This window comes from Manis pentadactyla, chromosome 3, assembly GCF_030020395.1.
Source record: "Manis pentadactyla isolate mManPen7 chromosome 3, mManPen7.hap1, whole genome shotgun sequence".
Classification (NCBI taxonomy): Eukaryota; Metazoa; Chordata; class Mammalia; order Pholidota; family Manidae; genus Manis; species Manis pentadactyla.
The window spans coordinates 156625225-156650110 of NC_080021.1; the positions used below are offsets into that span (position 1 = coordinate 156625225).

At 40.0% G+C, this 24886-nt stretch overlaps 1 protein-coding gene across 6 annotated transcripts in view; it reads left to right on the forward strand.

Annotated features, from left to right (window-relative positions):
- The window catches only part of SMARCA2 (SWI/SNF related, matrix associated, actin dependent regulator of chromatin, subfamily a, member 2), a 161746-nt gene extending 139131 nt beyond the window's left edge, over positions 1-22615 (forward strand). For all 6 annotated transcript variants that reach the window (XM_036928446.2, XM_036928450.2, XM_036928448.2 and 3 more), the window contains 5 exons: positions 3133-3238; positions 3682-3783; positions 8203-8335; positions 20340-20482; positions 21763-22615. In XM_036928446.2, the coding sequence (XP_036784341.2) occupies positions 3133-3238; positions 3682-3783; positions 8203-8335; positions 20340-20482; positions 21763-21798 (520 nt within the window). In that variant the 3' untranslated portion in view covers positions 21799-22615. The remainder of the gene's footprint in view (positions 1-3132; positions 3239-3681; positions 3784-8202; positions 8336-20339; positions 20483-21762) is intronic.
- Positions 22616-24886: the final 2271 nt, after the last annotated feature.

Consider the following 24886-nt stretch of genomic DNA (forward strand, 5'->3'; position numbering starts at 1 on the left):
TTAGGTACTCCTCCCCCCACACTGTGCAAAATATAGACCTGAAATCGCAGACTATCAGTGGAATCCTTTTTTTGGAGTAGGGTTGCAGGAGTCAATTTTGCCATGGGAAGCAGCACGCTCCGAGCTAACAACTTATACTCAGGCCTTTGGTAGTGTAAAATGACACAATGGAAAATACCTTGGGGATAGGATAAGCATTTCAACAGAAACAGGACACCTTCAGCAAACCATTGTACAATTAGTCCATTGTTCTGTACTTAAAAAAAAAAAAAAAAAAACTTTCCAGAACTGAAAAAAAAAAAATTGAGAAGGTATATTGAAAAAAGCCTTTGCCCAGCTTAAGTCTGAGAAAGAAATGCCAAGAATAACTCGGTTGGGCTATTTCACTTCCTTTTTTTTTAATCTGCTTGTTTTTAAACTTTGACACTAGGAAAAAACCAGTTCCTGTAGCAGTCCATTAGCAAGTGGTCCTACTAATACCTCAGTGCATCCTGCAGGTCCACCTGACATACCCTGCCCTAGCCAGCCATCACACCATTGCTTCTGCTAGGGATGGGGAAGGGCTGTGATAGCTTGTTCCTGCCCTCTGTGAAGAGAGAAAACACAGTAAACAGAGAGGAGTTAAGTTCAGAGTAGCCTGGTACCAAGAGTTAGTTTAATATTGAGCATTCCTTCCATTTTTATGGAGAATGAATTCTTGATACTGGATGGATAGTGAAGTATTAGGGGAAGGGAAAAGGATAGAAAACCTTCAGCCATGGCATAAGAGGTAGGTCTGAGGACTTGGAATCAGTCATAAATGGGGGATTGGCCCTGGTACTTGGGGTGTACAGGAAAAAGACTATGCCAACCAGCAGAGTCGGGGCAACGGTTACAAAGCTGGGTTTGCAGAGAATGGGCCTGGGAGGGCTTCGAAAGCAAGAGTGAGGCATATCTAAATGGTGATGGGACCAGCAGAGCCACAGTATGTCTCCCTTAGCCAGCTTCCAGGTCCTCCTTCTGCCCATGTCTGCGTTCTTAGGAGGAGGAAAGGAGGAAGGCGGGATAGGAATATTAAGTCAAGTGAGCTTTTATTTTTGAAACAGATGGATTTTTCTCACTTCATCATTTTGGCCCCGAGTCCCAGAACATTTCAGCTCTCCCCTTTATGAACACATAACTCTTTTCACCTATAGGGCCTAGGATTTGTACAACCAGACTGAGGACAGACATCAGTCTAAGACTGTTTTAGCCATTTTGCCCATTAGAAAGAGCTTTATCACATTCTTGGTGCAAACCACTGATTTCTCATTTCACCAGTAACACAGCTGAAATTAAGGGTGTGTCCATCACAGGTGTACAAAGCAAAGATGTCCTTGTAATCCGTCAATAGAAAAATGACACCATCTGTTGGCAATGTAGAAAATGACACCGTGAAGATGTCATTGAGGGCCAGGTACTAAATCCAAGATTACAAAGAACTCTTTTTGATTGTTGCTAGGTTATGAAGAATGCTAATTAAAAATAAGCCACTGATAGAAATAGAAAACTAATATCTATTAATTGCCTTCTGGATTATTCCTTTTCACTCAGTGAAATGTGAATATAAATTTCAGAATGTTAGAAAAAGAATAGGCCAGAAACTGTGGCCTTATGTTAAAAGAGATGGTAAATAGTGTTTGTCATATAGTATGTGGTATAATTTACGGAGGTACAGATGCATTTCTCAGCCTGGAAGGGGGTAGGGGTGGGTATGGGAACACCTTGGTTCTTGCCGCATGATCTGAAAATTCAATTCCCTGTTAAACTGCAGTCTTCTTAAACCTCTTGTGTTCACCCCTATTTTAGTATTCATGAGGCCCATATATGCATTAAAAAATAAAGCAAAACAGGGACCCAGTGTAACAGGAAAAATTCACCCATCCCTTTGACAGAGGATTTTTGGTTAATTTATGCAGGCCCCTTTGCACTTCAGCATTTTCCCTGCTGGTTGCTAGGCAACCATTTGAGTTACTGCGCATGCCTTTTTTATGATAACTGTCATTATGAATATTTTTTAATTATACAACTGGGACCATGGATTAAAACAGCACATTGTCACTCATTCTTTGCCACTGCTCCTAGCATTTTCAAACACTCCCAGAATCACCTTCCAAGATTGACATGGCTGTGATTTATGTTGTTTTTTTTTTTTTTTAATATTTCTGGCTCCACAAAGGAAGTAGAAATGGCATCATAAGGAAAGCGAGATTTCTATGAAAAGTGACTGTACCATACATACCTCACAAGCTACTATGGATCTGGATAGGCCAAGCCAGATATTAGCATTTTGAACCTAGAATCACGAATATCTTTGTTCCTCTATGTCCACTTCTAATATTAAGTGATGTTAAAAGCTTATATTGCTTTATAGCCTCTTTCTCAAGTTTAGAAAATGCTAAGCATTTGTCTCTTTCAAATAATGAAATATGCTTTCAAGTAAAGCTACCATGAATTTGAGGGAGGGTGCAGCACTAATCCCAGAACTGTGGGGCATCAGGCTTGCTAAATATGTTTGTTCTTTTCTGCCCAAATGGCTCCATACACACAGAAGTGCAGTTAGGTGGGATGAAGGGGTTCCGCTGGCAAATAATAACAAAAGTATGTGTGGATCACAGTGTGTGAAATACTCTAAAAGGAGTAAGACTGGAAAGAAAGATGGTCCTACCAAAGCTTTTTATTTGAGCTGCCAGAGGGTATTCTAACATACTATTTTCTAAATACACAGTGAATTTGAAGATGAAGTATGGAAATAAACTTGTGCATTTGTTTTTTCCTAACTCAATTATTATTCATTTAAAAATGGAATTTTTAATTGAATAGGGTATCTTAAATATTTCTACCAAAATGAAGAGAGATATTCACTCTGAAAGAGAAACCCACAGTGGACTCCCCATATCATCTGTGCAACAGAAGTGGGGACCTAATAGCATTTTAATGTGATTTTTGAAACTAACACAAGGGGCGTTAATCTCTAATATACTTGGCGGGATTTTCCTTGATTTAAAGAACCCCCATGCAGTTTGCTTTTTTGACATTTTCTGAAAGAAGTAAAATAAATGCTTTCCTCAGTAACATATGATCTGTTACGTTTTTGTTTCGCCCACCCTACAGTTCAGGGCGACAGCTCAGTGAAGTCTTCATTCAGTTACCTTCAAGGAAAGAATTACCAGAATACTATGAATTAATTAGGAAGCCGGTGGATTTCAAAAAAATTAAGGTAGATATTTTGTTTACAAACTTTATTTTTTGAGTACATAAAGAAGTGTAAATTCACTGAAATGAATGTCGGGACTTGGCAATGGCATCCTGTGTGATCACCACTGACCCCCATCCTGGCTTGTCACAAGAATTATGGGGATATCTGTATGCCTTTACATGTATGTAGTTTAATCATTGTGTTGCGAACTCCAGTTCTGTTATACTGCATTTTATTTCAGAAGCTTCAGACTCCTGACCCCATCACTCCTCCTGTTCCCCTTACAAGAAGGAACCCTGGTGGGAGGGGTCTCTGTGAATGGTGCCCCTAGGGTTGTGCTGTCCCACATCCCCCACAGGCTGTTTGCTGTAGAGACAAAGGGAGAATCAGGCTCTGTTAACCAAGTAGTGATTGGTGTTTTCTCTTCCTCTTCTTTCCTCTGTTTTATCCAAAATTTCCATTAGGAAAGAATTCGTAATCACAAATACCGGAGCCTGGGAGATCTGGAGAAAGATGTCATGCTTCTCTGTCACAATGCTCAGACGTTCAACTTGGAAGGATCCCAGGTTTGTCTTCAGTTACCAGAAAAACATTTAAATATGCTTATGTTAAATAATATATTTCATTTTCTACCATTTGAACCATTGCTACTATGCAGCAGAAGAGAAAACTTAAAAGCCTATATTCTGTGCACCCTATGTAAATAAATGGAGGCTTTGGCAATTTCAAATTAATGCCAGCAGCTTTGTACTATCGCTGTGCTAGCCCCCTGCTCACGCATCCCTTCCCTTAAAGGTTTGGCTTCTAATTGGAGGAGGAATTCATAAATCACTTCATGTAATGCTTAAAAGCTAGAGGTACAGTCTTTGCTTTTATAGAGATTACATCTTGTTTATGCCTACCTTCCTTCTGATTGTAACCTTACGTCAGAAGTTGAAACTACTATGATTTAAAACATAGAAAAACTAACCAGTGCCTGTAATTGTCACAAAAAATTGTTCTCATTAGGCCTTTACTGCTCTTTTCCATAGTTACCAAGTCTAAGGGTATATAAGTTAGTGACACTGAATTTATTAAAATAGGGGGAGAGCAGTTTCACTCTTAAGTACACCTCAATAGCCCTCATCTTTTATAGAAGCTCTCTTTTTCCTATCTGTATTTCTGGCCTAATGCTGTCATAGCATGAAGAAGAACGAATAAGGGGAGAGCTCAGTGTGTCTGACAGCCAGGGTGTGCCACCATTCAGTTTCTTAAGCCTCTTTCCTGATCTTGCTTTCCTACCTTCATGTCAGTTCCTGTCACAGAATGAGAGAGCATGGGGAAAACGTGCCTCAGAATCTGCATTGAAGAGACTGTGCATTTCCAGGTCAACAGCAGTTGACAGCAGTATTCTGAGCAGAACAGTAGGTCTTGAAAGCAAGCCTTCTGTCTTCAAGACACTCTTCAAGAAGGTTAAGATGGAAACCAGCACATAGACAGTAAATACAAGGGTCAACAGGAAGTGTTTTGTGAATGACATTGAGCATCTCTGGGTAGGTTTTCAGGTTCTTCAAGCCACTGTGGCAGCACTGTGATGTGCATCTGCTCCTTTTCCAGTCCTGCCACCTCCTTGTCTGCCCACACTCGCTGTCTCCCAGCTGAAATGGGGCGACAGATGGCCTCTTGACTGGCTTCCCTCCCAGTCCATCCTAGATACTAGTTTATCTCTCTCCAGCTACCTTCTTAACCTGTCCATCTACTACCCACCCCAAGTACTATTATATTCTGGAATGAATTTACTCTCCATAGGCTGCTTTCTAAAGCCATATGCTACCCTAACTCTTTACCCTCTTTTTCTGCTGTTCCTCAACCTAAATAAACAGTTCCTAGTCCAGTCAGACTGGTCTCATGAACACTTGCACATGTAAAGAAATAATAGACTGTGTACCCTTCACAGCCTCACAAAATAGTAGCATCTTGCATAACAATAGTCCAGTATCATATCTAGGAAATGGACATTGGGCCAATCCCAGATGGGTCTTTTTTATTCTTGCCTCCCCACCTTTTTCACATATGCTTTCCCTTCCTAAACAGCCCGCCACTCCTTTCTCACCCCTGATAGAACTGCCTCACCTTTAAGATCCAGCTGAGCTCTGATTTCTGGGGTATTCTACCCCAGTGGCCCCAACTAGGCGTGCACTACCTGCCTCTGTCCTCCTGTTGTGCCGTATTGATTGGTTCTCACCATGAGTTCCCCAGGCACTTTCCTGAGTGTGTGGCTCCTCCTTGCCATAAAGGAATATGTACTTAGAGCAAGGTCTGATTTTCTCTGTGTTTTTTATTTAACTGCTATAAAACATAAAATTTATTTTCTGCACCATTTTTAAATGTACGTTCAGTAGTGTTAAGTATACTCTCATTGTGCAACAGATCTCCAGAACTCTTTCATCTTGTACAACTGAAACTCTATCCCCATTCCCCTGGCAACCACTGTTCTGTTTTCCACCTGTATGAATTTGACTCCCTGGATACCTCTTACAAGGGAATCCTGCAGTATTTGTCTTCATGTGACTGGCTTATTATCTCACTTAGCACAATGTCCTTAAGGTTCATCCATGTTGTAGCATGTGACAGGATTCCCTTCCTTTTTAAGGCTGAATAATGTTCCACTGTATGTATCTACCACATTTTATCAATCCACGCATCCGTGGACACTGGTCTGCCTCCGCCTCCTGGCTATTGTGAATAATGCTGCTATAAACATGGGTGTGCAAATATCTCTTTAGGACTCTGCTTTAAATTCTTTTGGGTCTGTAGGCAGAAGTGGGATTCCTGGATCATATGGTACTTCTGCTTTTTGTTGTTGTTTTCTTTCATTTTTGTTTTGAAATTTTCTTCATACCCATGTACATACAATAAAATGCACCGATCTTAGTGTACAGTTTGATGAATTGTGATATATGTATACTCTGATGTAACCATCACCCAGATCAAAATATCATTCTCACTAAATTTTCCCCATCATCTCTTTCACCCATACTCCATCCCCCACCCCCTATCGCAACGTCCAGTCTGTTCTCTTGTATTTATGAGTCTGTTTCAGTTTTGTTTGTTCATTTGTTTTTTAGAAGCAAACATCTAAGTGTAATGGCAATTGTCTTTCTCTGACATTTCACTTAGCATGATACCTCCCACATCTGCCCATATTGTCACTAATAGCAACAGTTCATTATTTTATGAATTATATTCCATTGTGTATATGTACCATATCTTTATCCATTCACCTATTGATGGACACTTAGGTTGCTTCCATATCTTGCCTACTGTAAATAGCACTGCAATAAACATAGAGGTGCATAAATCTTTTTGGATTAGTGACTTTCTTTCCTTCAGGTAAATTCCCAGAAGTGGAATTGCTCAGTCTTACAGTATTTCTATTTTTGGTTTTTGAGAAACCTCCATATTGCTTTCCATGAATTGGTTGTACCGATTTGCAATCCCAAGAGCAGTGTTCAAGAGTTCCCTTTTCTCTACATCCTTGCCAACATTTGTTATTTCTTGTGTTTTGGATAGTAGCTATTCTGACTGGTGTGAGGTGGTATGTCACTGTAGTTTTGATTTTCATTTCCCTGAAGATTAACAATGTGGAGCATCTTTTCACATGTCTGTTGGTCATCTGTATGTCTTCTTTGCAAAACTGTTTATTTAGGTTCTCTGCCCATTTTTTAATCAGATTATCTGTGTTTTTTTGGTGTTGTGTTATATGAGTTCTTTATTTTGGATATTAGCTCCTTATCAGATATAACATTTGCAAATATATCCTCCCATGTAGGTTATATTTTTCTTTTGCTGATGGTTTCCTTTACTGTATAGAAGCTTTTAGTCTGATATATCCCCACTTATTTATATTTGCTCATTTTCCTTGCCTGGGGAGACATATCGAGAAAAAAATTACTAATGCTAATATTCAAGAGTTTACTGCCTATGTTTTCTTCTAGGAATTTTATGGTTTCATGTCTTATATTTAGGTCTTTAATCCATTTTGAGTTTACTTATACTTTTGTATATGAAGTTAGACAGTAATTCTTATGCATGTAGCTGTCCAGTTTTTGGCAATAAATGCCATTTATTGAAGAGACTGTCTTTTCCCCCCTCCTTTGTCATATATTAATTGACCGTGTATGTGGGGGTGTATGTCTGGGTTCTCTATTCTATTCTGTTCCATTGTCTTATATATGTTCTTCTTGCCAGTACTATACTGTTTTGATTACTGTTGCTTTGAAAAGTATAGTTTGAAGTCAGGGAGTGTGATACCCCCAGCTTTGGTCTTTTTCAAGATTGCTTGGGCTATTGCAGCTTTTTTGTGAACCATAAAAATTTTAGGATCATTTGCTCTATGTCAGTGAAAAATGCTGTTGGTATTTTGACAGGGACTGCATTGCATTGAATTAATTTTTGGAAAAAAATAACCATTTTTGAACTTCATATATCTCAGCAGCCATACAGGGCTATGCTCAGGATGGGTATACACTAAAAAAATTGATTAGAATAGTATTGGCTGGCACTGAAACTCAGTAATGAAGAACAGCCTCATTTTGTTAGGGGAATTACATTTTAAAGAAGGTTACTTTATTACAGTATTTAATTGAACAATTCAAGTAAGAAGTGGAGTTTTTTAAAGACTATTTTTGTAGTAAAAAATGGGAGGGTATCTTATAGAAGTCCACTTTTCTCTTCCAAGCATGGATGTGTGCATGTGCATACAGTCACACCTGAAATCATTTCAACTGCATTTGGACTTTTTCCTGTAAGAACATGTGTGTCTATATATGAGTTTGGGTTTTTCCTACAGGTGCCTATAGGCCTAAAAACTAACATTGATGTTTCTGCTAAAATTGCTGTAAAATAAAGCTGGTGTGTTGCATAAGGAAGAGAAGAGCCTGCTGAGATTGTGAATCTCGGCCCGCAGCTTGCACTTCCTAACAGTTGCCACTTGGACCCTTTAGATTTACGAAGACTCCATCGTCTTGCAGTCAGTGTTCAAGAGTGCTCGGCAGAAGATTGCTAAAGAGGAGGAGAGTGAGGATGAAAGCAACGAAGAGGAGGAAGAGGAAGAGGAGGAGGAGTCGGAGTCAGAGGGTAAGCCCGCGCATGCGGTTCTTCCACCTCCTTGACCCTTGCCGCCCGTGTAGTTGTTACTGCAGATGCTTAACAGGACAGATGTTAGTGTCAGGCACACCTGGGGTCCAGTCCTTGGTCTCCTGTGTCCTTTCTGGGCAATGTTGGGCAGTGTCCTTAACCCTTCACGAGCTGAGCTGCCTCCTCTGTGAAATTGGGGTACCAAAAATACACCCCAGGAATGCAGAGCTTAGCATATGGCCAGGCTCATGACAAATGCTTACTGGATGTTGCCTTTGGAGATGAGTGTAATAGACATTTTCTTCCAATACTGCTATTAATAACACCTGTGTGTTACTTAGCACAGTGGTTGTCTAACCTGGAGGGTTTGACAGAGCGTTGATTGCTGGGCTCCATACACAGAGTTTCTGATTCAGTAGCCTGCAGTGAGGCCTGAATGTCTTAAGTTCTTGGGATACTGATGCCGCTGGGCCCAGGACCACACTTTGAGAATCACTGCTTTAGAAAATAATCATCAAACTGAGTTGGAACTGTGGTCCATGTTGTCCATCATGGGTCAGATACTGATCCTATCTTTATTTAAGATTTTGATAATTTGTTCATCATGGAATTTTTTGTATGAATTTCAAGTTTTTTAAATATTGCATTAGCATATTACTTACCTTGGGGACTGAGTTTTGGTGTCCTCTTATATTTTGCACCCAAAGCAAAATACATGCCTTGTCCTATCCTAGTCTCAGCCCTGGTCGATAACCCTAACATTGAAAGGTTAAGACTGCCATCAAAAGTCTAAAATTTCTTTGTATGTTTTCACCCCATCTCCTTCTCAAAGTAATTAGCCTCGGTAGTTTATAGTCTCTATAAAACAGTACAGATACACTTTTAAAAATTTTATTAGATTTTCTCCTAATTACAGACAACATGAAAAATGGTTTTTAAGGGCAGAAAATTTGTAAAATCCCATCATTCTGTATACTTTTAACATTTTGAGAAGTTGCCTTCCAATTTAGTTCTATGCATAAATATTTTGTTTATAAAAGTATGGTACATTGTTACTGCAACATGATTTTTCTATTTACTATGAACATTTTCCCATAGCAATGAGTGTTATACAGTAATATATATTAATGTTCATTAATAATTTACCAAAATGTATTAATTTCACTCTAAATAATGCTGTCCTGAAAAGTATTACCCATAAATCATTGCAAACATTTGTAAATCATCTGATGCATACATATGGTCACACGGAATGGAGTTCATACTTTTTCAGCAATGTACAATGTACATAGGTCTGTTTCTCCACACCAACACCTGCTCTCAGTTTTGTTCTTTTTGGTGCTTTTGCCTTTATTTATTTATAATCTTTTTCAATTTCATATGGTTATCCCCTAGTTCCAGTATCCTAGAATTTGATTACTAAGTCTACACAATCTATCTTGAGACTTGGTGTATTAACTAGTGTTGCAAAAACAAATTATCACAAATTCTGAGACTTAATGCAACACAAATTTACAGTTCCACAGTCCTGTAGGTCACAAGTGTGCTCTGGGTCTCTCAGGGCCAAAATCAAGGGGTTTGCAGCCTTCTTTGCTTCTTGGGAGCTCTAGGAAGAATCCATTTCTTTGTGTATCTGTTTCATATTGCAACTCTGTGACCCTCTCTTCTGCCTCCTCTTCTTCCACTTTTTTTTTAAGGTATAATTGACATGATTAATACTTGTATATATGGTAAAATGATCAGCATAGGGAGTCAACATCCATCACCACACAATTTTGTTTTCTTTTGATGAGCACTTTTAACATCTATTCTCTTAGCAACTTTCAAATATGCAATACAGTATTGTTAACTATAGTTACCATGCTGTACCTTGAACCCCAAGACTTGCTTATTTTATAAATGGAAGGTTGTACCTTTTGACCCTCTTTACCCATTTGGCCCAGCCCTCACCTCTGGCAATCATCAATCTGTTCTCTATATCTAGGAGATCTTTTGTTTGGTTTTTATTTTTTAGAGTCTATATATGTATGAGGTCATATTATATTCGCCTTTCTCTACTTATTTCACTTAGCACAGTGCCCTCAAGGTCCATCCATGCTGTCACAAAGGGTAACATTTCCTTCATTTTTTGTGGCTGAATAATATTCCATTTACATTTTTATGGGATAGTTGTTGGCACCAGGGCTGCAGTACTTATGGTGAATTTAATTTAGATTGTGTGTAACAGCTGGGTATGTATACTTGTCCCTACATGATTTCTCCTTGGATGTTATCTAGAAAGAATGATGAAAAGCTAACAAGAGTGTGTTATTTGAGAGCCAGTGTAGAAATCAACTGGACGTAAACACTGTGGAGAGATATATATTACATTTTCTGGATTCATGCATCCATCAATGGACCCTTGTTTCCATGTCTTGGCTATCATAAATAATGCTGCATTGAATATAGGGGTGTGTGGTTCTGGGAGAAAGGGGGTTCCCCGCCTAGGGCAAGTTCCCTGTGATCATATCCAGTGAGACTAAAGGAAAATAAGGGTGAGAGGTTGGGGAACGGTTATTATTTCTCATGGCCCAGTCTCTCTCCTGACCTACTCTGGCTGCCGTGCTCTCTCTCCCAGCATGCCCCCAAGTCCTCCCTCCAGCCAGGGTGCGTTTTCTCCCCTCTCATTTGGCTTCGCTAGCAATCTCTTCCTCCAACTGTGAGGCACGCTCTGCTCCCCCCTATCCCTTCCTCCAGGAGGAGCTCTGTGAGCAGTCCCTGGTGACTGGTGAGCACCTGACCAATTACCTACCAGGAACGGAGGGGAGGAGAGAATGGCTGCTACTCTCCACCCCTTACCCCAGACTGGCAATCCCATGACAGACCTGTGGCTCTGCAGTAAACATCACATTGATGTGCAAACAGGCCATTATATCACTTACCAAGTCCAGGGGAGAAATTCTGGTTGAAAACTTCCATTTACCCCACACGGTGCATGTATCTTTTTAAATTGGTGTTTTCATTTTCTTTGGATAAATACTCAGAGGTGTAATTGCTTTTTTATGGTAGTTCTATTTTTAATTGTTAGAGCTTCCCCAATACTGTTTTCTGTATTGGCTGTATCAGTCAGCTTACCAGCAACAGTGTAGGAGGGTTCCCTATTCTCCATATCCTCACCAACACTTGTCTTTTTGATAATAGCTCTTCTGCCTGATATGAGGTGGTATCATTGTGGTTTTGGTTGCTGTTCCCTGATGATCAGTGATGCTGAGCACCTTTTCATGTGTCTGTTGGCCATCTATCTTCACTAGAAAAATGTCTGTTCAGCTCCTTACCGATTTTTTAATCAGATTATTTGCTTTTTTTTTCTATTGAGTTTTATAAGTTCTTTTAGATATTAACCCTTTATCAGATATAATTTGCAAATATTTTCCCATTCAGTAGGCTGCCTTTTCATTCTGTGTTGTTGCCTTTGCTATGCAGAAGCTTTTTAGTTTAATGTAGTCCCACTTGTTTATTTTTGCTTTTGTTGCCTTTGCATTTGGTATATAATCCAAAAAAATCATCTCCAAGACCTACATCAAGGAGATGTCCTTTTTCTTTCTTCTAGGAGTTTTCTGGTTTCAGGTCTTTTTTGTGTGAGATGTAAGAGAGTTATCCAGTTTCATTCTTTTGCATGTGGCTATTCAGTTTTCCTGACACTATTTATTGAGGAAATTCTCCTTTCCATGTTGTGGATTCTTAGATCCTTTGTCATAATTTAATTAACCATGTATGTGTGTGTTTAACTCTGCACTCTCTGTTCTGTACCATTGACCTATGTGTTTTTATGCCAACTCCATAGTGTTTTGATTACCATAGTTTTGTAGTGTAGTTCAAAGTCAGGGTGCATTGTGCCTCCAGTATTGTTCTTCAGTTTTGTTCTTTCTTGAGATTTCGATGGCTGTTTCGGCTATTCTATTGCATGGAACCATGTAAAATGTGTTATAAAATAGGATTTATAAATATAGGGTTATTCTATTTCAGTGAAAAAAATGCCATTGGAATTTTGTTAGGGATTACATTAAATTTTTAGATTGTTTTGAGTGATATAGACATTTTAACAATGTTAATTCTTTGAATCTCTGAGCATGTAATATATTTCCATTTCTTTGTGTTGCCTTCAATTTCTTTCATTAATGTGTTATAGTTTTCAGTGTATAGGTCTTTCACCTCCTTGGTTAAATTTACTCCTAGGTATTTTATTGTTTTTTATGCAGTTGTAAAAGGGATTATTTTCTTAATTTCTTTTCTGATAACTCATTATTTGTGTATAGAAATGCAACACATTCTTGTGTATTGATTTTGTGTCCTGCAACTTTACCTAATTTGTAATTCTTAGGGGGAGTCTTCAGGGTTTTCTATATATAATATAAAATACCATGTCATCTTCAAATAGTGACAGTTTTACTTCTTCCTTTCCAATTTGGTTGCCTTTTATTTGTTTATTTTGCCTGATTGCTGTGACTAGGACTTCTAACACAATATTGAATAAAAGTGGTGAGAGTGGGCATCCTTGTCTTATGACTGATCTTAGAGGGAAAGCTTTCAGCTTCTCACCATTGAATACCATGTTTACTGTGACCCTGTCATATATGAACTTCATTAAGTTCCCTCTATATACACTTTGTTGAATGTTCTTACCATAAATGGATGTTGAAATTTGTTAAATGCTTTTCTGCATTTATTATGAGCATATGATTTTTATTCTTCATTTTGTTAATGTGGTGTATCACATTGGTTTACACATGTTGAACCATACTTGCATCTGTGGAATAAATCCCACTCTACCATGTTGTGTGATCCTTGTTATGTATTTTTTAATTTGGTTTGTTAAAATTTTGTTGAACATTTTTGCATCTATATTCACCAGGGATATTGGTCTGTAATTTTCTTAGCAGTGTCCTTGTCTGGTTTTGGTATTGGGGTGATGCTGACCTGATAAAATGAGTTGGGAAGTGTTCCCTCCTCTTTAATTTTTTGGAGAAGTTTGAAGGAGATAGGTATTAAGTCTTCTTTGAATGCCTTATATACTTCACCAGTGATGCTGTCTGGTCCTAAGCACTCTGTGGGTTGGGAATTTTAGATTACTGATTCAGGGTCCTTACTAGTAATTGGTCTATTGAGATTTTCTTCTTCATGACACTTACAGCAGTTTACCCATTTCTTCTAGGTTGTCCAATTTGTTGGTATAGAATTGCTCACATAATCTACTCTGATTCTTTGTATTTCTTTGGTATCCATATTGCTCCTCTCTCATTTCTGATTTTCAGTCCTCTTTTTTCTTAGTTTAGCTGACAGTTTGTCACTTTCATTAATCATTTCAAAGAACTAGCTCTAAGTTTCATTGATCTTTTCTGTTGTCTTTTTAGTCTCTATTTCTGATCTGAAGTTATTTCCTTCCTTTTACTAATTTTAGGTTTGCTTGTTCTTTCTCTAGTTTCTTTAGGTGTAAAGTTAGATTGTTTGAGATACTTTTGTTTCTTGATGTAGGCATTTATTGCTATGAACTTTCCTTTTAGAACTGCTTTTGCTGCCTCCATAAATTCTAATGTATTCTGTTTCCATTTTTAGTTGTCTCAAGTTGATTTCTCTTTGATTTCCTCATTGACCCATTGGTTGTTCCAGTAGCATACTGTTTAGTCTCTATACGTGTGGATTTTCAAATTGTTTTCTAGTGTCACACCCGTGTAGCTGGAAAACATGCTCAGTGTTTCAGATTTATTAAGACCTGTTGTGATGCCCTCACCTGATCTATCCTGGCGAATGTTTCTTTTGTATTTGAGATGAATATGTGCTCTGCAGCTATTGGATGGAATGCTGTGAATATATATCTATTAAGTCCATCTGGTCTAATGTGCCATTTAAGGTTAATGTTTCTTTATTGATTTTCTGTCTGGATGATCTATCCATTGATGAAGTGGGTTATTAAAGTCCCCTATTATTGTATTGTATTGTATATATATATATTTAGGTGCTCCCATAATGGATGCATAAATATTTATGATTGTTATATCCTCCTGTTGGACTCACCCCTTTCTTTAGGGATATGCTTAGATTCCTTTCTCTTGATTTGAAGTTTTACAACTTAAATTTGAGCATATTCTAAAGCTCTATATTTTTACTCTCTCCCCATGTTTTGTGTTTTTGGTATCACATTCTACAACTATACATCTCATGTATCCCTTACATAATTATTGTAGTTCTAGTTATTTTTACTACTTTTAAGTGATCAACAGAACTACCTGTTCTATAGAGAACTACCTTTACCAGTGCAATGTTGTACTTTCATCATTTTCTGTTGGTTTGGTTTTACTAATTAGTTCCCTTTCTTTTCAGCTTAAAGAAGCCTCTTGAACATTTCTCTTAAGGATAGTTTGGTGATCAACACCTTTAGCTTTTGCCTGTCTGGAAAACTCTCTCCTTCAGTTGTGAATTTAACTCTGCCAGGCAGCATATTCTTGATTGGAAGTTTTTCTCTTCCCACAACTTTGGGTTGCACCACTCTCTTCTGGCCTACAAAGTTTCTGCTGAGAAATCTACTAATAGTCTTATGCAGGTTCCCTGTACATAACTTTTTTTTTTCTCCTGCTGCATCTAAGATTCTCTTCTTGTACTTAACTTTTCTTTTTAATCATGATGTGTCTTAGTGTGGGTCCCTGTGGATTCCTCTTACTTGCAGCTCTGGACTTCTTGGATCTGGATGTCTGTATTCTTCCCCAGGTCAAGGAAGTTTTCACCCAGTAATACTTCAAATAAGCTTTCTGCCCTTTTCCCCTCTCTTCACTTTCTGGGACACAGCCCTGAGAATCTATTGGTCTGCTTCGAGTTGTACCTTAGCTGTCTCTTCATTTTGCTGCTCTGTCTGGGTGAATTTCCACTGTTCTCTCTCCCAGCTTGCTGGTGAACCCCTCTGTTGTGTTTTTAAGTTCAGTCATTGTATTCTTCAGCTCTGTGATGTCTATTTGGTACCTTCCCATAGTTTCCATCTCTGGAGAAGTTCTCACTTTGTTTATTCATTCTTCTCCTGCATCTGGTAAGCATCTTAATGAACATTGTTTTGAACTCTTCATCAGGTAAGTCACTTATCTGTGTTTCATTAAGCATCATTTCTGAGGTTTTTTTCTTGTTCTTTTATTTGGAACATCTTCCTCTGTTTCTTCATTTTCCTTGATTCTCAGTGTTAGTTTGTATATGTCCCTTTACAAACTAACACTGAGATAAAAGTCTACGTCTCCCAGTCTTGAGCAAGTGACCTGGTGTGGCACATAAACTTTATCATTCAACCATGCCCTTGGTGGTCTCTCACTTTTTAGGGGTTGTGTACATAGCCTATTTTATTTTAGTGGCTTCTAGTAATTGAGGACATGCCAGTACCAGTCAGTGTCCTAAAGGGGAGGGACTCAGCCTTTACAGTATACAAATATTTACAGTCTTGTGGGACCACAAGCATAAACCCCATGGCCACCAGTGCCAGGTGATCTAGGTTGGAAGTCACAAAAACCAAGGTACCAAATGTGTAAAAGCTCCCTTCCAGAAGATACTGGCGCTCAGGAACACAGCTGAGAGAGAGCATGAAGATAGAACTCACCCTCCCAGTTGCTGCAAAGGCTTGAGTCAACCATTTAGACATGTGTTTAATTAGAAGCCTGCCCATCGGGCCACATCTGTGAGGAGAAGCTAATAGCCTCTTTCACCAAAAGACTCGACTGGTTGAGCGGTTACCTTCCTGTGCCCTGGGAGGGGATGAGGGGGGGTAACTGCAAAATGCGGGGGACACAAGATAAGGTTACAAGCACCTTTCCATGAGATATTGGTGAGCTGGAGGGAGGCAGCATGAAGGTGTAGATACGGTGCCTGCCAGCCTCCCTCCTGGAGAATGACCCAGCAGGCCCTTAGATGTGTGTTGAATTGCATGCCTGCTCCTCAGAGGCTGACACTTTAAGGTAAGCACATAGTCTCTTTTCCGTGAAGCCTGGATGCCTCTTGATCAGTCGCCTCCGTCCTGGGACAAGTGAGTCCGAACACTTGAAGCCCTTTAAGAGCCATTTCTCATTTCATGCCAGCCTTGCCCGTCTTGTGGACTTGAGCCCCACTGACATAGAGGCTTTGGGGGTTCCCGCAGGTGAAGGTCTTCAGAGGTGGGGTGTCTGCTGCAGGCTTTAAGCCCTTCCCTCCTCAGGAAGAAGCTCCAGTTTTGACCCTCCTGATTGCAGGTGACTGACCACACTGGGGTGGGATTTATGGGGAGATTGTGTCTTAGTGTCTCCTACCTGCTTCTACATAGTTTTCTTCTCATTTACCTGGTGTGTAAGTCACTCAGCTAGCTTTTAGTTGTTAGTTTTTCAGAAGAGATTGTCCCAGATGTAGAAGAGGTGAGTTCACAATCTCCTTTCATTGCCATCTTGAATTGAACCTCCTCCTTTCGCACTTTTAAGAACTCAGGGCCTAGCTGGTTCATCCAAGGTAATATTCCCTTCTCAAGGTCAGCTGATTAGTAATCATTATCTCTTTTGCCATCTAGTGTAACATTTCCACAGGCACTGGGGTTAGGACATGAACAACTACAAGGGGCCATTATTCTGCCTGCCACCCTTGGAAATGAGGACCTTTCATTGGTTCATACGGTGGTATCACAAAGCCCTAGGATGCTGTTTGTAGGGCTTGCCTGGTGTTCGGTTTATTAGCCTAGCTCTCCATGGCGGCCTGTCAGGGGCTTTTTGTAGGTATGTGGACACATACACACAAAGCCTGATAGCTTCAGATTGTTTCACAGTCTAAGGTGTATTTATATTATTTTCCTGAGGATAGACTTTCTTACCTTTAGTCTTCTGCTCTTTCATACTTTGTGTGGATTTCCTGTAGTACCCCCACATCAGGAAGAGCTGTACCTGTGTAAATATGTTTTACTTTTTCTTTACAAATTATTTAGAGGCCTGCACACCTTCATGAATTTATATTAATAGGTAGACCTTTTCATCCGAGTCTTTTTATTTTTTTGTACTAAATTACTATACCCAGAGCAACAGGTGCTCACCTTATTATAGCCTATTAAGAGGTAGACATTTGCATATGATAGATAGGATTGACTGGGAATTCTATTTTGTGTACTAGGATTTGCTAGACTTTGCTCCATTTGGGATGGGGGAGGGGCATGTTCTGTAGCATGCAGTGCTGTTTGTTAAACACAGTAGAACTTTTTTCAAAATTGGAGCCAATCCTCATACCCTGCTGCTGCCTTATCAACTAAGTTTATGTAATTGTTGAAGTGACAACCTTCACTAGGAATACAGTTCCAGACGGCTCTGCTCTCATCTTTTTTGTTAGCCTATATTTCCATGTACAGTTCTGTGGAAGATTTCACTATTATAAATATTTTGTGAATTTCTTGATCAAAGAAGTCTGAAAAATTCTCATCTCTAAGGTCCTTTCTGGAGCTATGATTTCCTTCATCTATGTATTTCTAGGTGCATTGAAGCCACCAAACATGATATTCTAGTAAAACTGGTTTGAATGAAGACCCACTTCATCATCAAATCCTAAAAATGGTATTTTGTGGACACCTAGCCCACAGTGATGCCATGGAACAGATATTCTTTGTACCTTGGGCATACACACCTACCTCTATGTAGCACTTTGAACTTTACCGAGGATTTTTATTCGGAGCTTCAGAATAGTGAAAGTGAAAATGGGTACCATCTTTCTGAAGGCTAATTTGGCAGAACACTGAGAAATTTACCATATGGATATATCCACTACACCTCCCCCAGATGCTGCCATAGTATGTCAACAAATATGTTGTCAGCAGCTTTGTTTGTGCAGCCATACAACGGGGATGTTGGGGTTTGGGTCCAGGCCACCATATAAAGCAAATATCGCAATAGTCAAATGAATTTTTTGGTTTATGCTTCTACTATACTGTAGTCTATTAAGTGTCCAGTAGCATTATTGTTGGAAAAAATCCTGTCACCTGAGCTTTCAGCAAGTTGTAATCTTTTTGATGGTGGAGGTCCTCGCCTTGATGTTGAGGCTGCTGAAGGCCGGGGTGGCTGTGGCGGTTCGTTACAGTAAGACAACAGTGAAGCTACTCATTTTTTCACAAACTGTTCCTCTGTAGCATGCAGTGCTGTTTGTTAAACACAGTAGAACTTTTTTCAAAATTGGAGCCAACCCTCGTACCCTGTTGCTGCTGCTTTATCAACTAAGTTTATGTAATTGTTGAAGTGACAACCTTCACTAGGAGTAGATTCCATCTCAAGGAACCACTTTCTTTGCTCATCCATAAGAAGCAATTCCTCCTCCATTAAAGTTTTTGTCATGAGATGGCAGCAGTTGAGTCACATCTTCAGGCTCAACTGCTAATTCTAATTCTCTTGCTGTTTGCACCCCATCTGCAGTTACTTCCTCCACTGAAGGAAAGTCACCAGCTGCATTAACCCCTAATAAGAGAGGCAGGCTGTCTTTTGAAGCCAGGCATTGACTTCTCTCCAGCCATGAAAGTCCTAGATGGTCTCTTCTTCCATTAGAAGGCTATTTCACCTGTGTTGAAAATGTGTTTAATGTAACCACCTTCCTGAATTATCTTTGCTAGATCTTCTGGATAGCTTGCTCCACCTTCTAGACTAGCACTTGCTGCTTCACCTTGAACTTTTATGGCATAGAGACAGCAACTTAAAACTTCAGCTTTCATAGAATTGAAGAGAGATAGGACCTTGCTGTGCGCTGGGCTTTGGCTTCCGGGAATGTTGTGACTTGTCTGATTTTCTACGCAGACCACTGAAACTTGATCCATATTAGCAGCGAGGCCGTCTCACTTTCTTATGCTCTGTGTGTTCACTGGAGTAGTACTTTCAATTTCCTTTGAGAACTTTTCCTTCATATTCACAACTCTGCTAATTCTTGGGCACCAAAGGCCTAGCTTTCAGCCTGTCTCAGTTTTGGACGTGCCTTCCTCAGTCACCTTAATCATTTCTATCCTTTGATTGAAAGTGAGAGACGAGGGTACTTCTGGGTCCTTGGAACAGTCCAGGTACATACATCATTGATCAATTAAGTTTACCAATTACACGGGCATGACTCATGGCACCCCAAAATAATTACAGTTGTAACATCAAAGACCACTAATAACAGATCAGCCTAACAGGGGTTAATAGTAGTGAAATGTGTGAAAGATGAGAATTACCATAATGTGACACAAGAACATAAAGTAAGCAAACGCTATTGGACAAATGATGCTTATAGACTTTGATTAATGCAGAGTTCCACAAGCCTGCACTTTGTTTTTTTTTTTTTTTTTAAAAAGCAGTATCTGCAAAGTGAAATAAAGTGAAACACAATAAAATAAGGTATACCCATGCTGGCAAAAAAAGCTGGGAACTTATGCGCCCGTCATTAAGGTGCTGCTTAATTGTAGTGTACCTGTAAGATGGAAATTTTTCAGATGTCAAGAAGAATTAGGCAGATACATCTTAGCTGATGCATAGAAATATACTACATCTGTGAGAAAAAAGGCAAGGTGTGGAATGTATATATACTTGAGCCCTTTATAGTCTCTCTGTAAGATTATATAGAGAGAATTGTCTACACAGTAAAATTACCGGCTTTTTAAATGCTTTACACTTATCTGTACTTTTTAACATATTAGATAAATGCCTACATCCCTCCTCAAAGTAGGAAAGGCAGCCTTCATTATCCCGTTTAAGACGATCCCTGCCCTGTAATGGGGGGCAGAAATGCACCCAGCCCTGCTGGCCTCTGGGGGGGCTCATTCCCTGACTGATTAGGGTGACTGTGTAATTTATTGTCCAGACCAAACATACGCTGTGAGTAAAAGGAGGATGGACGGGACGTCAGAGAATAGGCATCAATTGTGAGCATGTTCTGGGCAAAATGGGACAACTGGTTTGTCACCTGCACGATACCTATCTTCTTCTACCTGTGCAGAGATTTCCTTATCATTCCTCACTGCTGTTTTGATTTGTTGTAGCAAAATCTGTTAAGGTGAAAATCAAGCTCAATAAAAAAGACGAGAAAGGCCGGGACAAAGGAAAAGGCAAGAAAAGGCCGAATCGAGGAAAAGCCAAACCTGTAGTGAGTGATTTCGACAGCGATGAAGAGCAGGATGAAAACGTAAGTGGAACCAGCTTCTGCTGAAGCCAGGAAGCCCTCTACACCTGTTCCCCTCCCGTGTTCCCATGCCTCTTCTAACGTCTTTACTTTATTACCTTGATAGGAAGAGATAAAGATTTGGTGAGATTTACATTATTCAGGGATGTCAGCTGAGCTTCATGATTGATAACAAAGAATTTGGGGCTTTGTTTATTGGCTTTCTAATAGTCTTCAAAAAGGAGAAACTCAAATCAAGTTCCCTTTTCCCCTTTCATATCCTCCTACCACTTACTTACAAATAGAGTTTTGTCCACAGCCAGTGAATATTTTTATCCATAACACCCAGCAGAGTGCCCCAAAGACGGCAATGTAAAATGATTAGATGGAAAAATGAGAAATGTTAGGATGGAAGAGTTTTTGGGTTGAGTTGCTATTTCAGGGGCCATACCAAAAACCCAGATAAATTTTTCAGAAGCATTTTGGAAGCCAGGCCCTGAAATAATACTTCCCCATATGGTGCCATATTTAATGCCTTTCATGAGATAGATGTCACTGTCAGCATATCATGGAACTCAGTGCTTACGTTATGTATGTTTTGCTCCAGGCTATGCAAGGAAATAGCAGAGGCTGAATTCAGCCCCAAATAGCACAACTTAATGGCATACGTGATCCCTGACTGTGGAGGTGGTGGCAGAAACTTCTAACACCTTACCTTTTGTACCTTCCATTTCATCCACTTTCCAAATGACCTCAGGCTTTTTTCTTTCTGAGAAGATAAATTTTCCATTTTAGTATGTATGCTAGTTTGATTTTTCCTTCAACACATTGCCATGTAGGTCTGATGAAAAAGTGTTAGAATTGTTATCCCCCTCCACCCAGCCTTAACCTTTGGCACATGCTTTTCAAATACTTTATAAAATACTGTGTCTTCTTTAGAAGACTTAGCAGTGAGTAGACATCAAATGCATGGTATACTTTTCTCCCATGAATTTTCTAAAATATAGCACTAGAAATAGAAATTATTTGCCCTGAACTTTTCATGCCAAAGTGACAGAGAGCAAAACACTGCTACAGAAAGTGAAGATTGCTTTGAGGCTTCCCAGTAGGAGTGCTCCCCTACATACAGCTCAAGGGCTGTGGGTGCCTCTGTAGTGCATCCTTCTTCCTAGAGCATGTAGAGACTTGGAGGGTTAACCATTTTCTGGATGTCATTTCCTTTCTGTTTCGCATCTGGATGGCTTATTAGGTCTTCTTTCTCTTACCTGTACTCTGTTTCCATTTTATCTTATTTTTACCTTTAGGAACAGTCAGAAGCAAGTGGGACTGATGATGAGTGATTGATACGGACCTTTTCTCCTTGGTGGAGCTGAATTCCTTCCTCCCTTCTCTCCACCCAGTGAGTTCATTTGTCATATAGGCACTGGGTCGTTTCTATATCATCATCATTTATAAACTAGCGTTAGGGTAGTGCGAGACAAACATATGATATCATGGTGTAAAAAAACACACACACAAATATTTGTAACATATTGTGACTAAATGGGCCTCAAAGATTCAAACAAAGCTTTTGATGGAAAATACGTGGGTGGATAGTATATTTCTATGGGTGGGTCTAATTTGGTAACAGTTTAATTGTGCCTGGTTTTATCACCTGTGCAGATGAGATTTTTGTCCTTTTGTAGCACTGATAACCAGGAGAAGCCATTAAAAGCCACTGGTTATTTTATTTTTCATCAGGCAATTTTCAAGGTTTTTATTTGTTTGGTATTGTTTTTTTTTTTACACTGTGGTACATATAAGCAACTTTAATAGGTGATAATGTACAGTAGTTAGACTTCACCTGCATAGACATTTTTTCCATTTTCTGCTCTGAAAAAAATGCTTTTTGAATTGTATAAGATTTATGTCTACTGTAAACATTGCTTAATTTTTTTGCTCTTGATTTTAAAAAACAAGTTTTCTTGAAAATGCTATTGAATATTGCAATCTATATAGTGTATTGGATGGCTTCTTTTGTCAACCTGATCTCCTATGTTACCAATGTGTATCGTCTCCTGCTCCCTAAAGTGTACTTAATCTTTGCTTTCTTTGCACAATGTCTTTGGTTGCAAGTCATAAGCCTGAGGCAAATAAAATTCCAGTAATTTCCAAGAATGTGGTGTTGGTGCTTTTCCTAATAAACAGATAATTTAGCTCAACAAATGTTGACTCTTGTTTTTGAGTTCTAGGGGATTGAAACCCTGCTGCCTGAGTAAGTCAGTCTCCGGCAACGGGCTGGGCAATCTCTTACTACAGAATGCTTGGGGGGCCGGGGGTGGGGATATGAAAGGAGCCAGTCTCCTGAAATAAACCAGGTGTGTTGCAAGGGAGGGTGTATTGCTTCCATGACTTTAAACACACCAGGAGAGATGCTGCCATGGACCAAGCCCCACTGAGCACCTGCTCAACCTTTTCCAGTGTTTTAAATTCTGTTTACTAGCCAGAAAATCTATATCGTACTACAGATTTATAGTATGCTATTCTATAGTATGTGATCCGTATTATCTTGATTTTGAAAGATTGCACAAGTGCTCGATTGAAAGATGCATATACTCTCATACCAAGACTCAAAAATGGTTACTATTTTGTTACCAACCACCCCCCAACTAAACCATTTGAAAGTAAGAACCATTGTGACACTTCATCCCTAAATACTTCAGCGCAAATCTCCTAAGAATAAGACCATCTCCTGGCTAACCACAGTCTTACTTTCGCACCGAAGGGAATTAACGGTACTTCCCTGGTATCTCATACATAATTCCTAATCACATCGCCCCAGCTGTCCCCAAATTGTCTTACATTGGTTTGTTTTTAAAAGTTTTCAAAAAAGGTTAGCCAAAGCTTGGCATATTCTTTGTTATGGACTTGATGGGGCCTAAATGGAAGCATTTTCCCTCATCTCTGTTGGGTTGGTGAAAACTTCATATCTTCTAATTGTCTGAGAACTCCAGCATTCTTGCTTTCATAATACAAGGAATTGTCATTCATACTTTGAATGTTGAGGGAAGTGTGACCTGCACAAACTGCAGTCTTCCTGAGAAGCTTCGTCGTCCCAAGTGCTGACTTGGAGTTTCCCTTCGGTTTGTAGACTTTGTTGGCCGCGACAGGACCGAGAACTCATGTAAAAGACTCACTGCGTTCGTTTTTCTCACTGAGATGATCTGGTATCAGTTCAAAGAGAACAGTCCTATTTCAGTGCTTATTTACTTCCATTTCTGTTTTCTATACCTTCTGTACTCCTTGGAATCTCTTCTGGGCCCCAGAGGCATTGCTGTTTTAATGCCATCCGAGCCATTGTCCCAGTGGTGCAGGAGTTCTGTCGTGGGTCACTGTTCTCTGATTCTCACTCTGCCATCTCTGCTGTGTCTGTCTCCCTGGCTGGAGGCTGTGGTAGCCGTGAGCGGAGGCAGGGAAGGTGGCCCTCCCGCAGTGCTGAGTGAGCGTGCATTGGCAGGAGGGGCTGTCCTACCCACCTGCATCCACCTGGTCACAGTGGCCCTTTTGGTCAGCTTGAGTAGCTGAGCCCCTCAGGCTTTTACTGCAGGGTCCGCCCTTTACTGGGAATGAGGGGAGCAAGCTAAGGGTGTCGGGAAATGTACTGGATACTTTTATGGTATTACTTAATTACAAGAACTCTATGAAGAAGGCATAGTTCTTAATGCCTTTTTACAAATAAGGATAATGCAAAGAAGAGCCTGAATAGCTATGGCCCGTGCACCAAAGTGGAGTTTGGAAGTGAGATTGTTTGGCTCCAAAACCCACATTCCACACAGCTTCCCCACCTACCCAGTGAGCCTGGAACGGATCTTGCTGATGTGCCCCAGGCAGCATTTGCCCGGCCCTTCCCACACACATCAGGGCTACAAACACTGATGTTGGCTCAGTCCCTGGTTTCCCTGGCTGAAAGGGGCCCTTCCTCTGAAAGGCAGTTTCTCAGCGGGGCTCCTCTGCCACTCTCTCTCTTCCCTCTCAGTGACAGGCCACTCTGCGAGGACACGGACCTCGTCCCTTACACCCCAGCTGCACGTGGACCCTAACTGCGACTGAGACCCAGCTGCTGAGGTAACGCTACTGCCCTCCAGGTGCTTTCAAGTCACTACTAAATCCATCAGATTCTTCATTTCATTCCCGGGCAACACCATGAAGCCATGTTGACCCTGTCCTTGACTTAGATTCTCTGCAGCAGGCACACACATCCACCACACAACTGTCACTCTGGGGAACTCAACCTCGGTAGGCAGGACTGAAAAGGCTGACCACTGCCTCTCTGCCACAGCTCTTCTGTCCTACAGGTTACTAGGAAGCAGTCTTCATTAGTGTTTGACTCAGACCTCATTCAGACTGATACGGTCTAATTCTTGGGGGAAATATTTTTGATCTACTTAG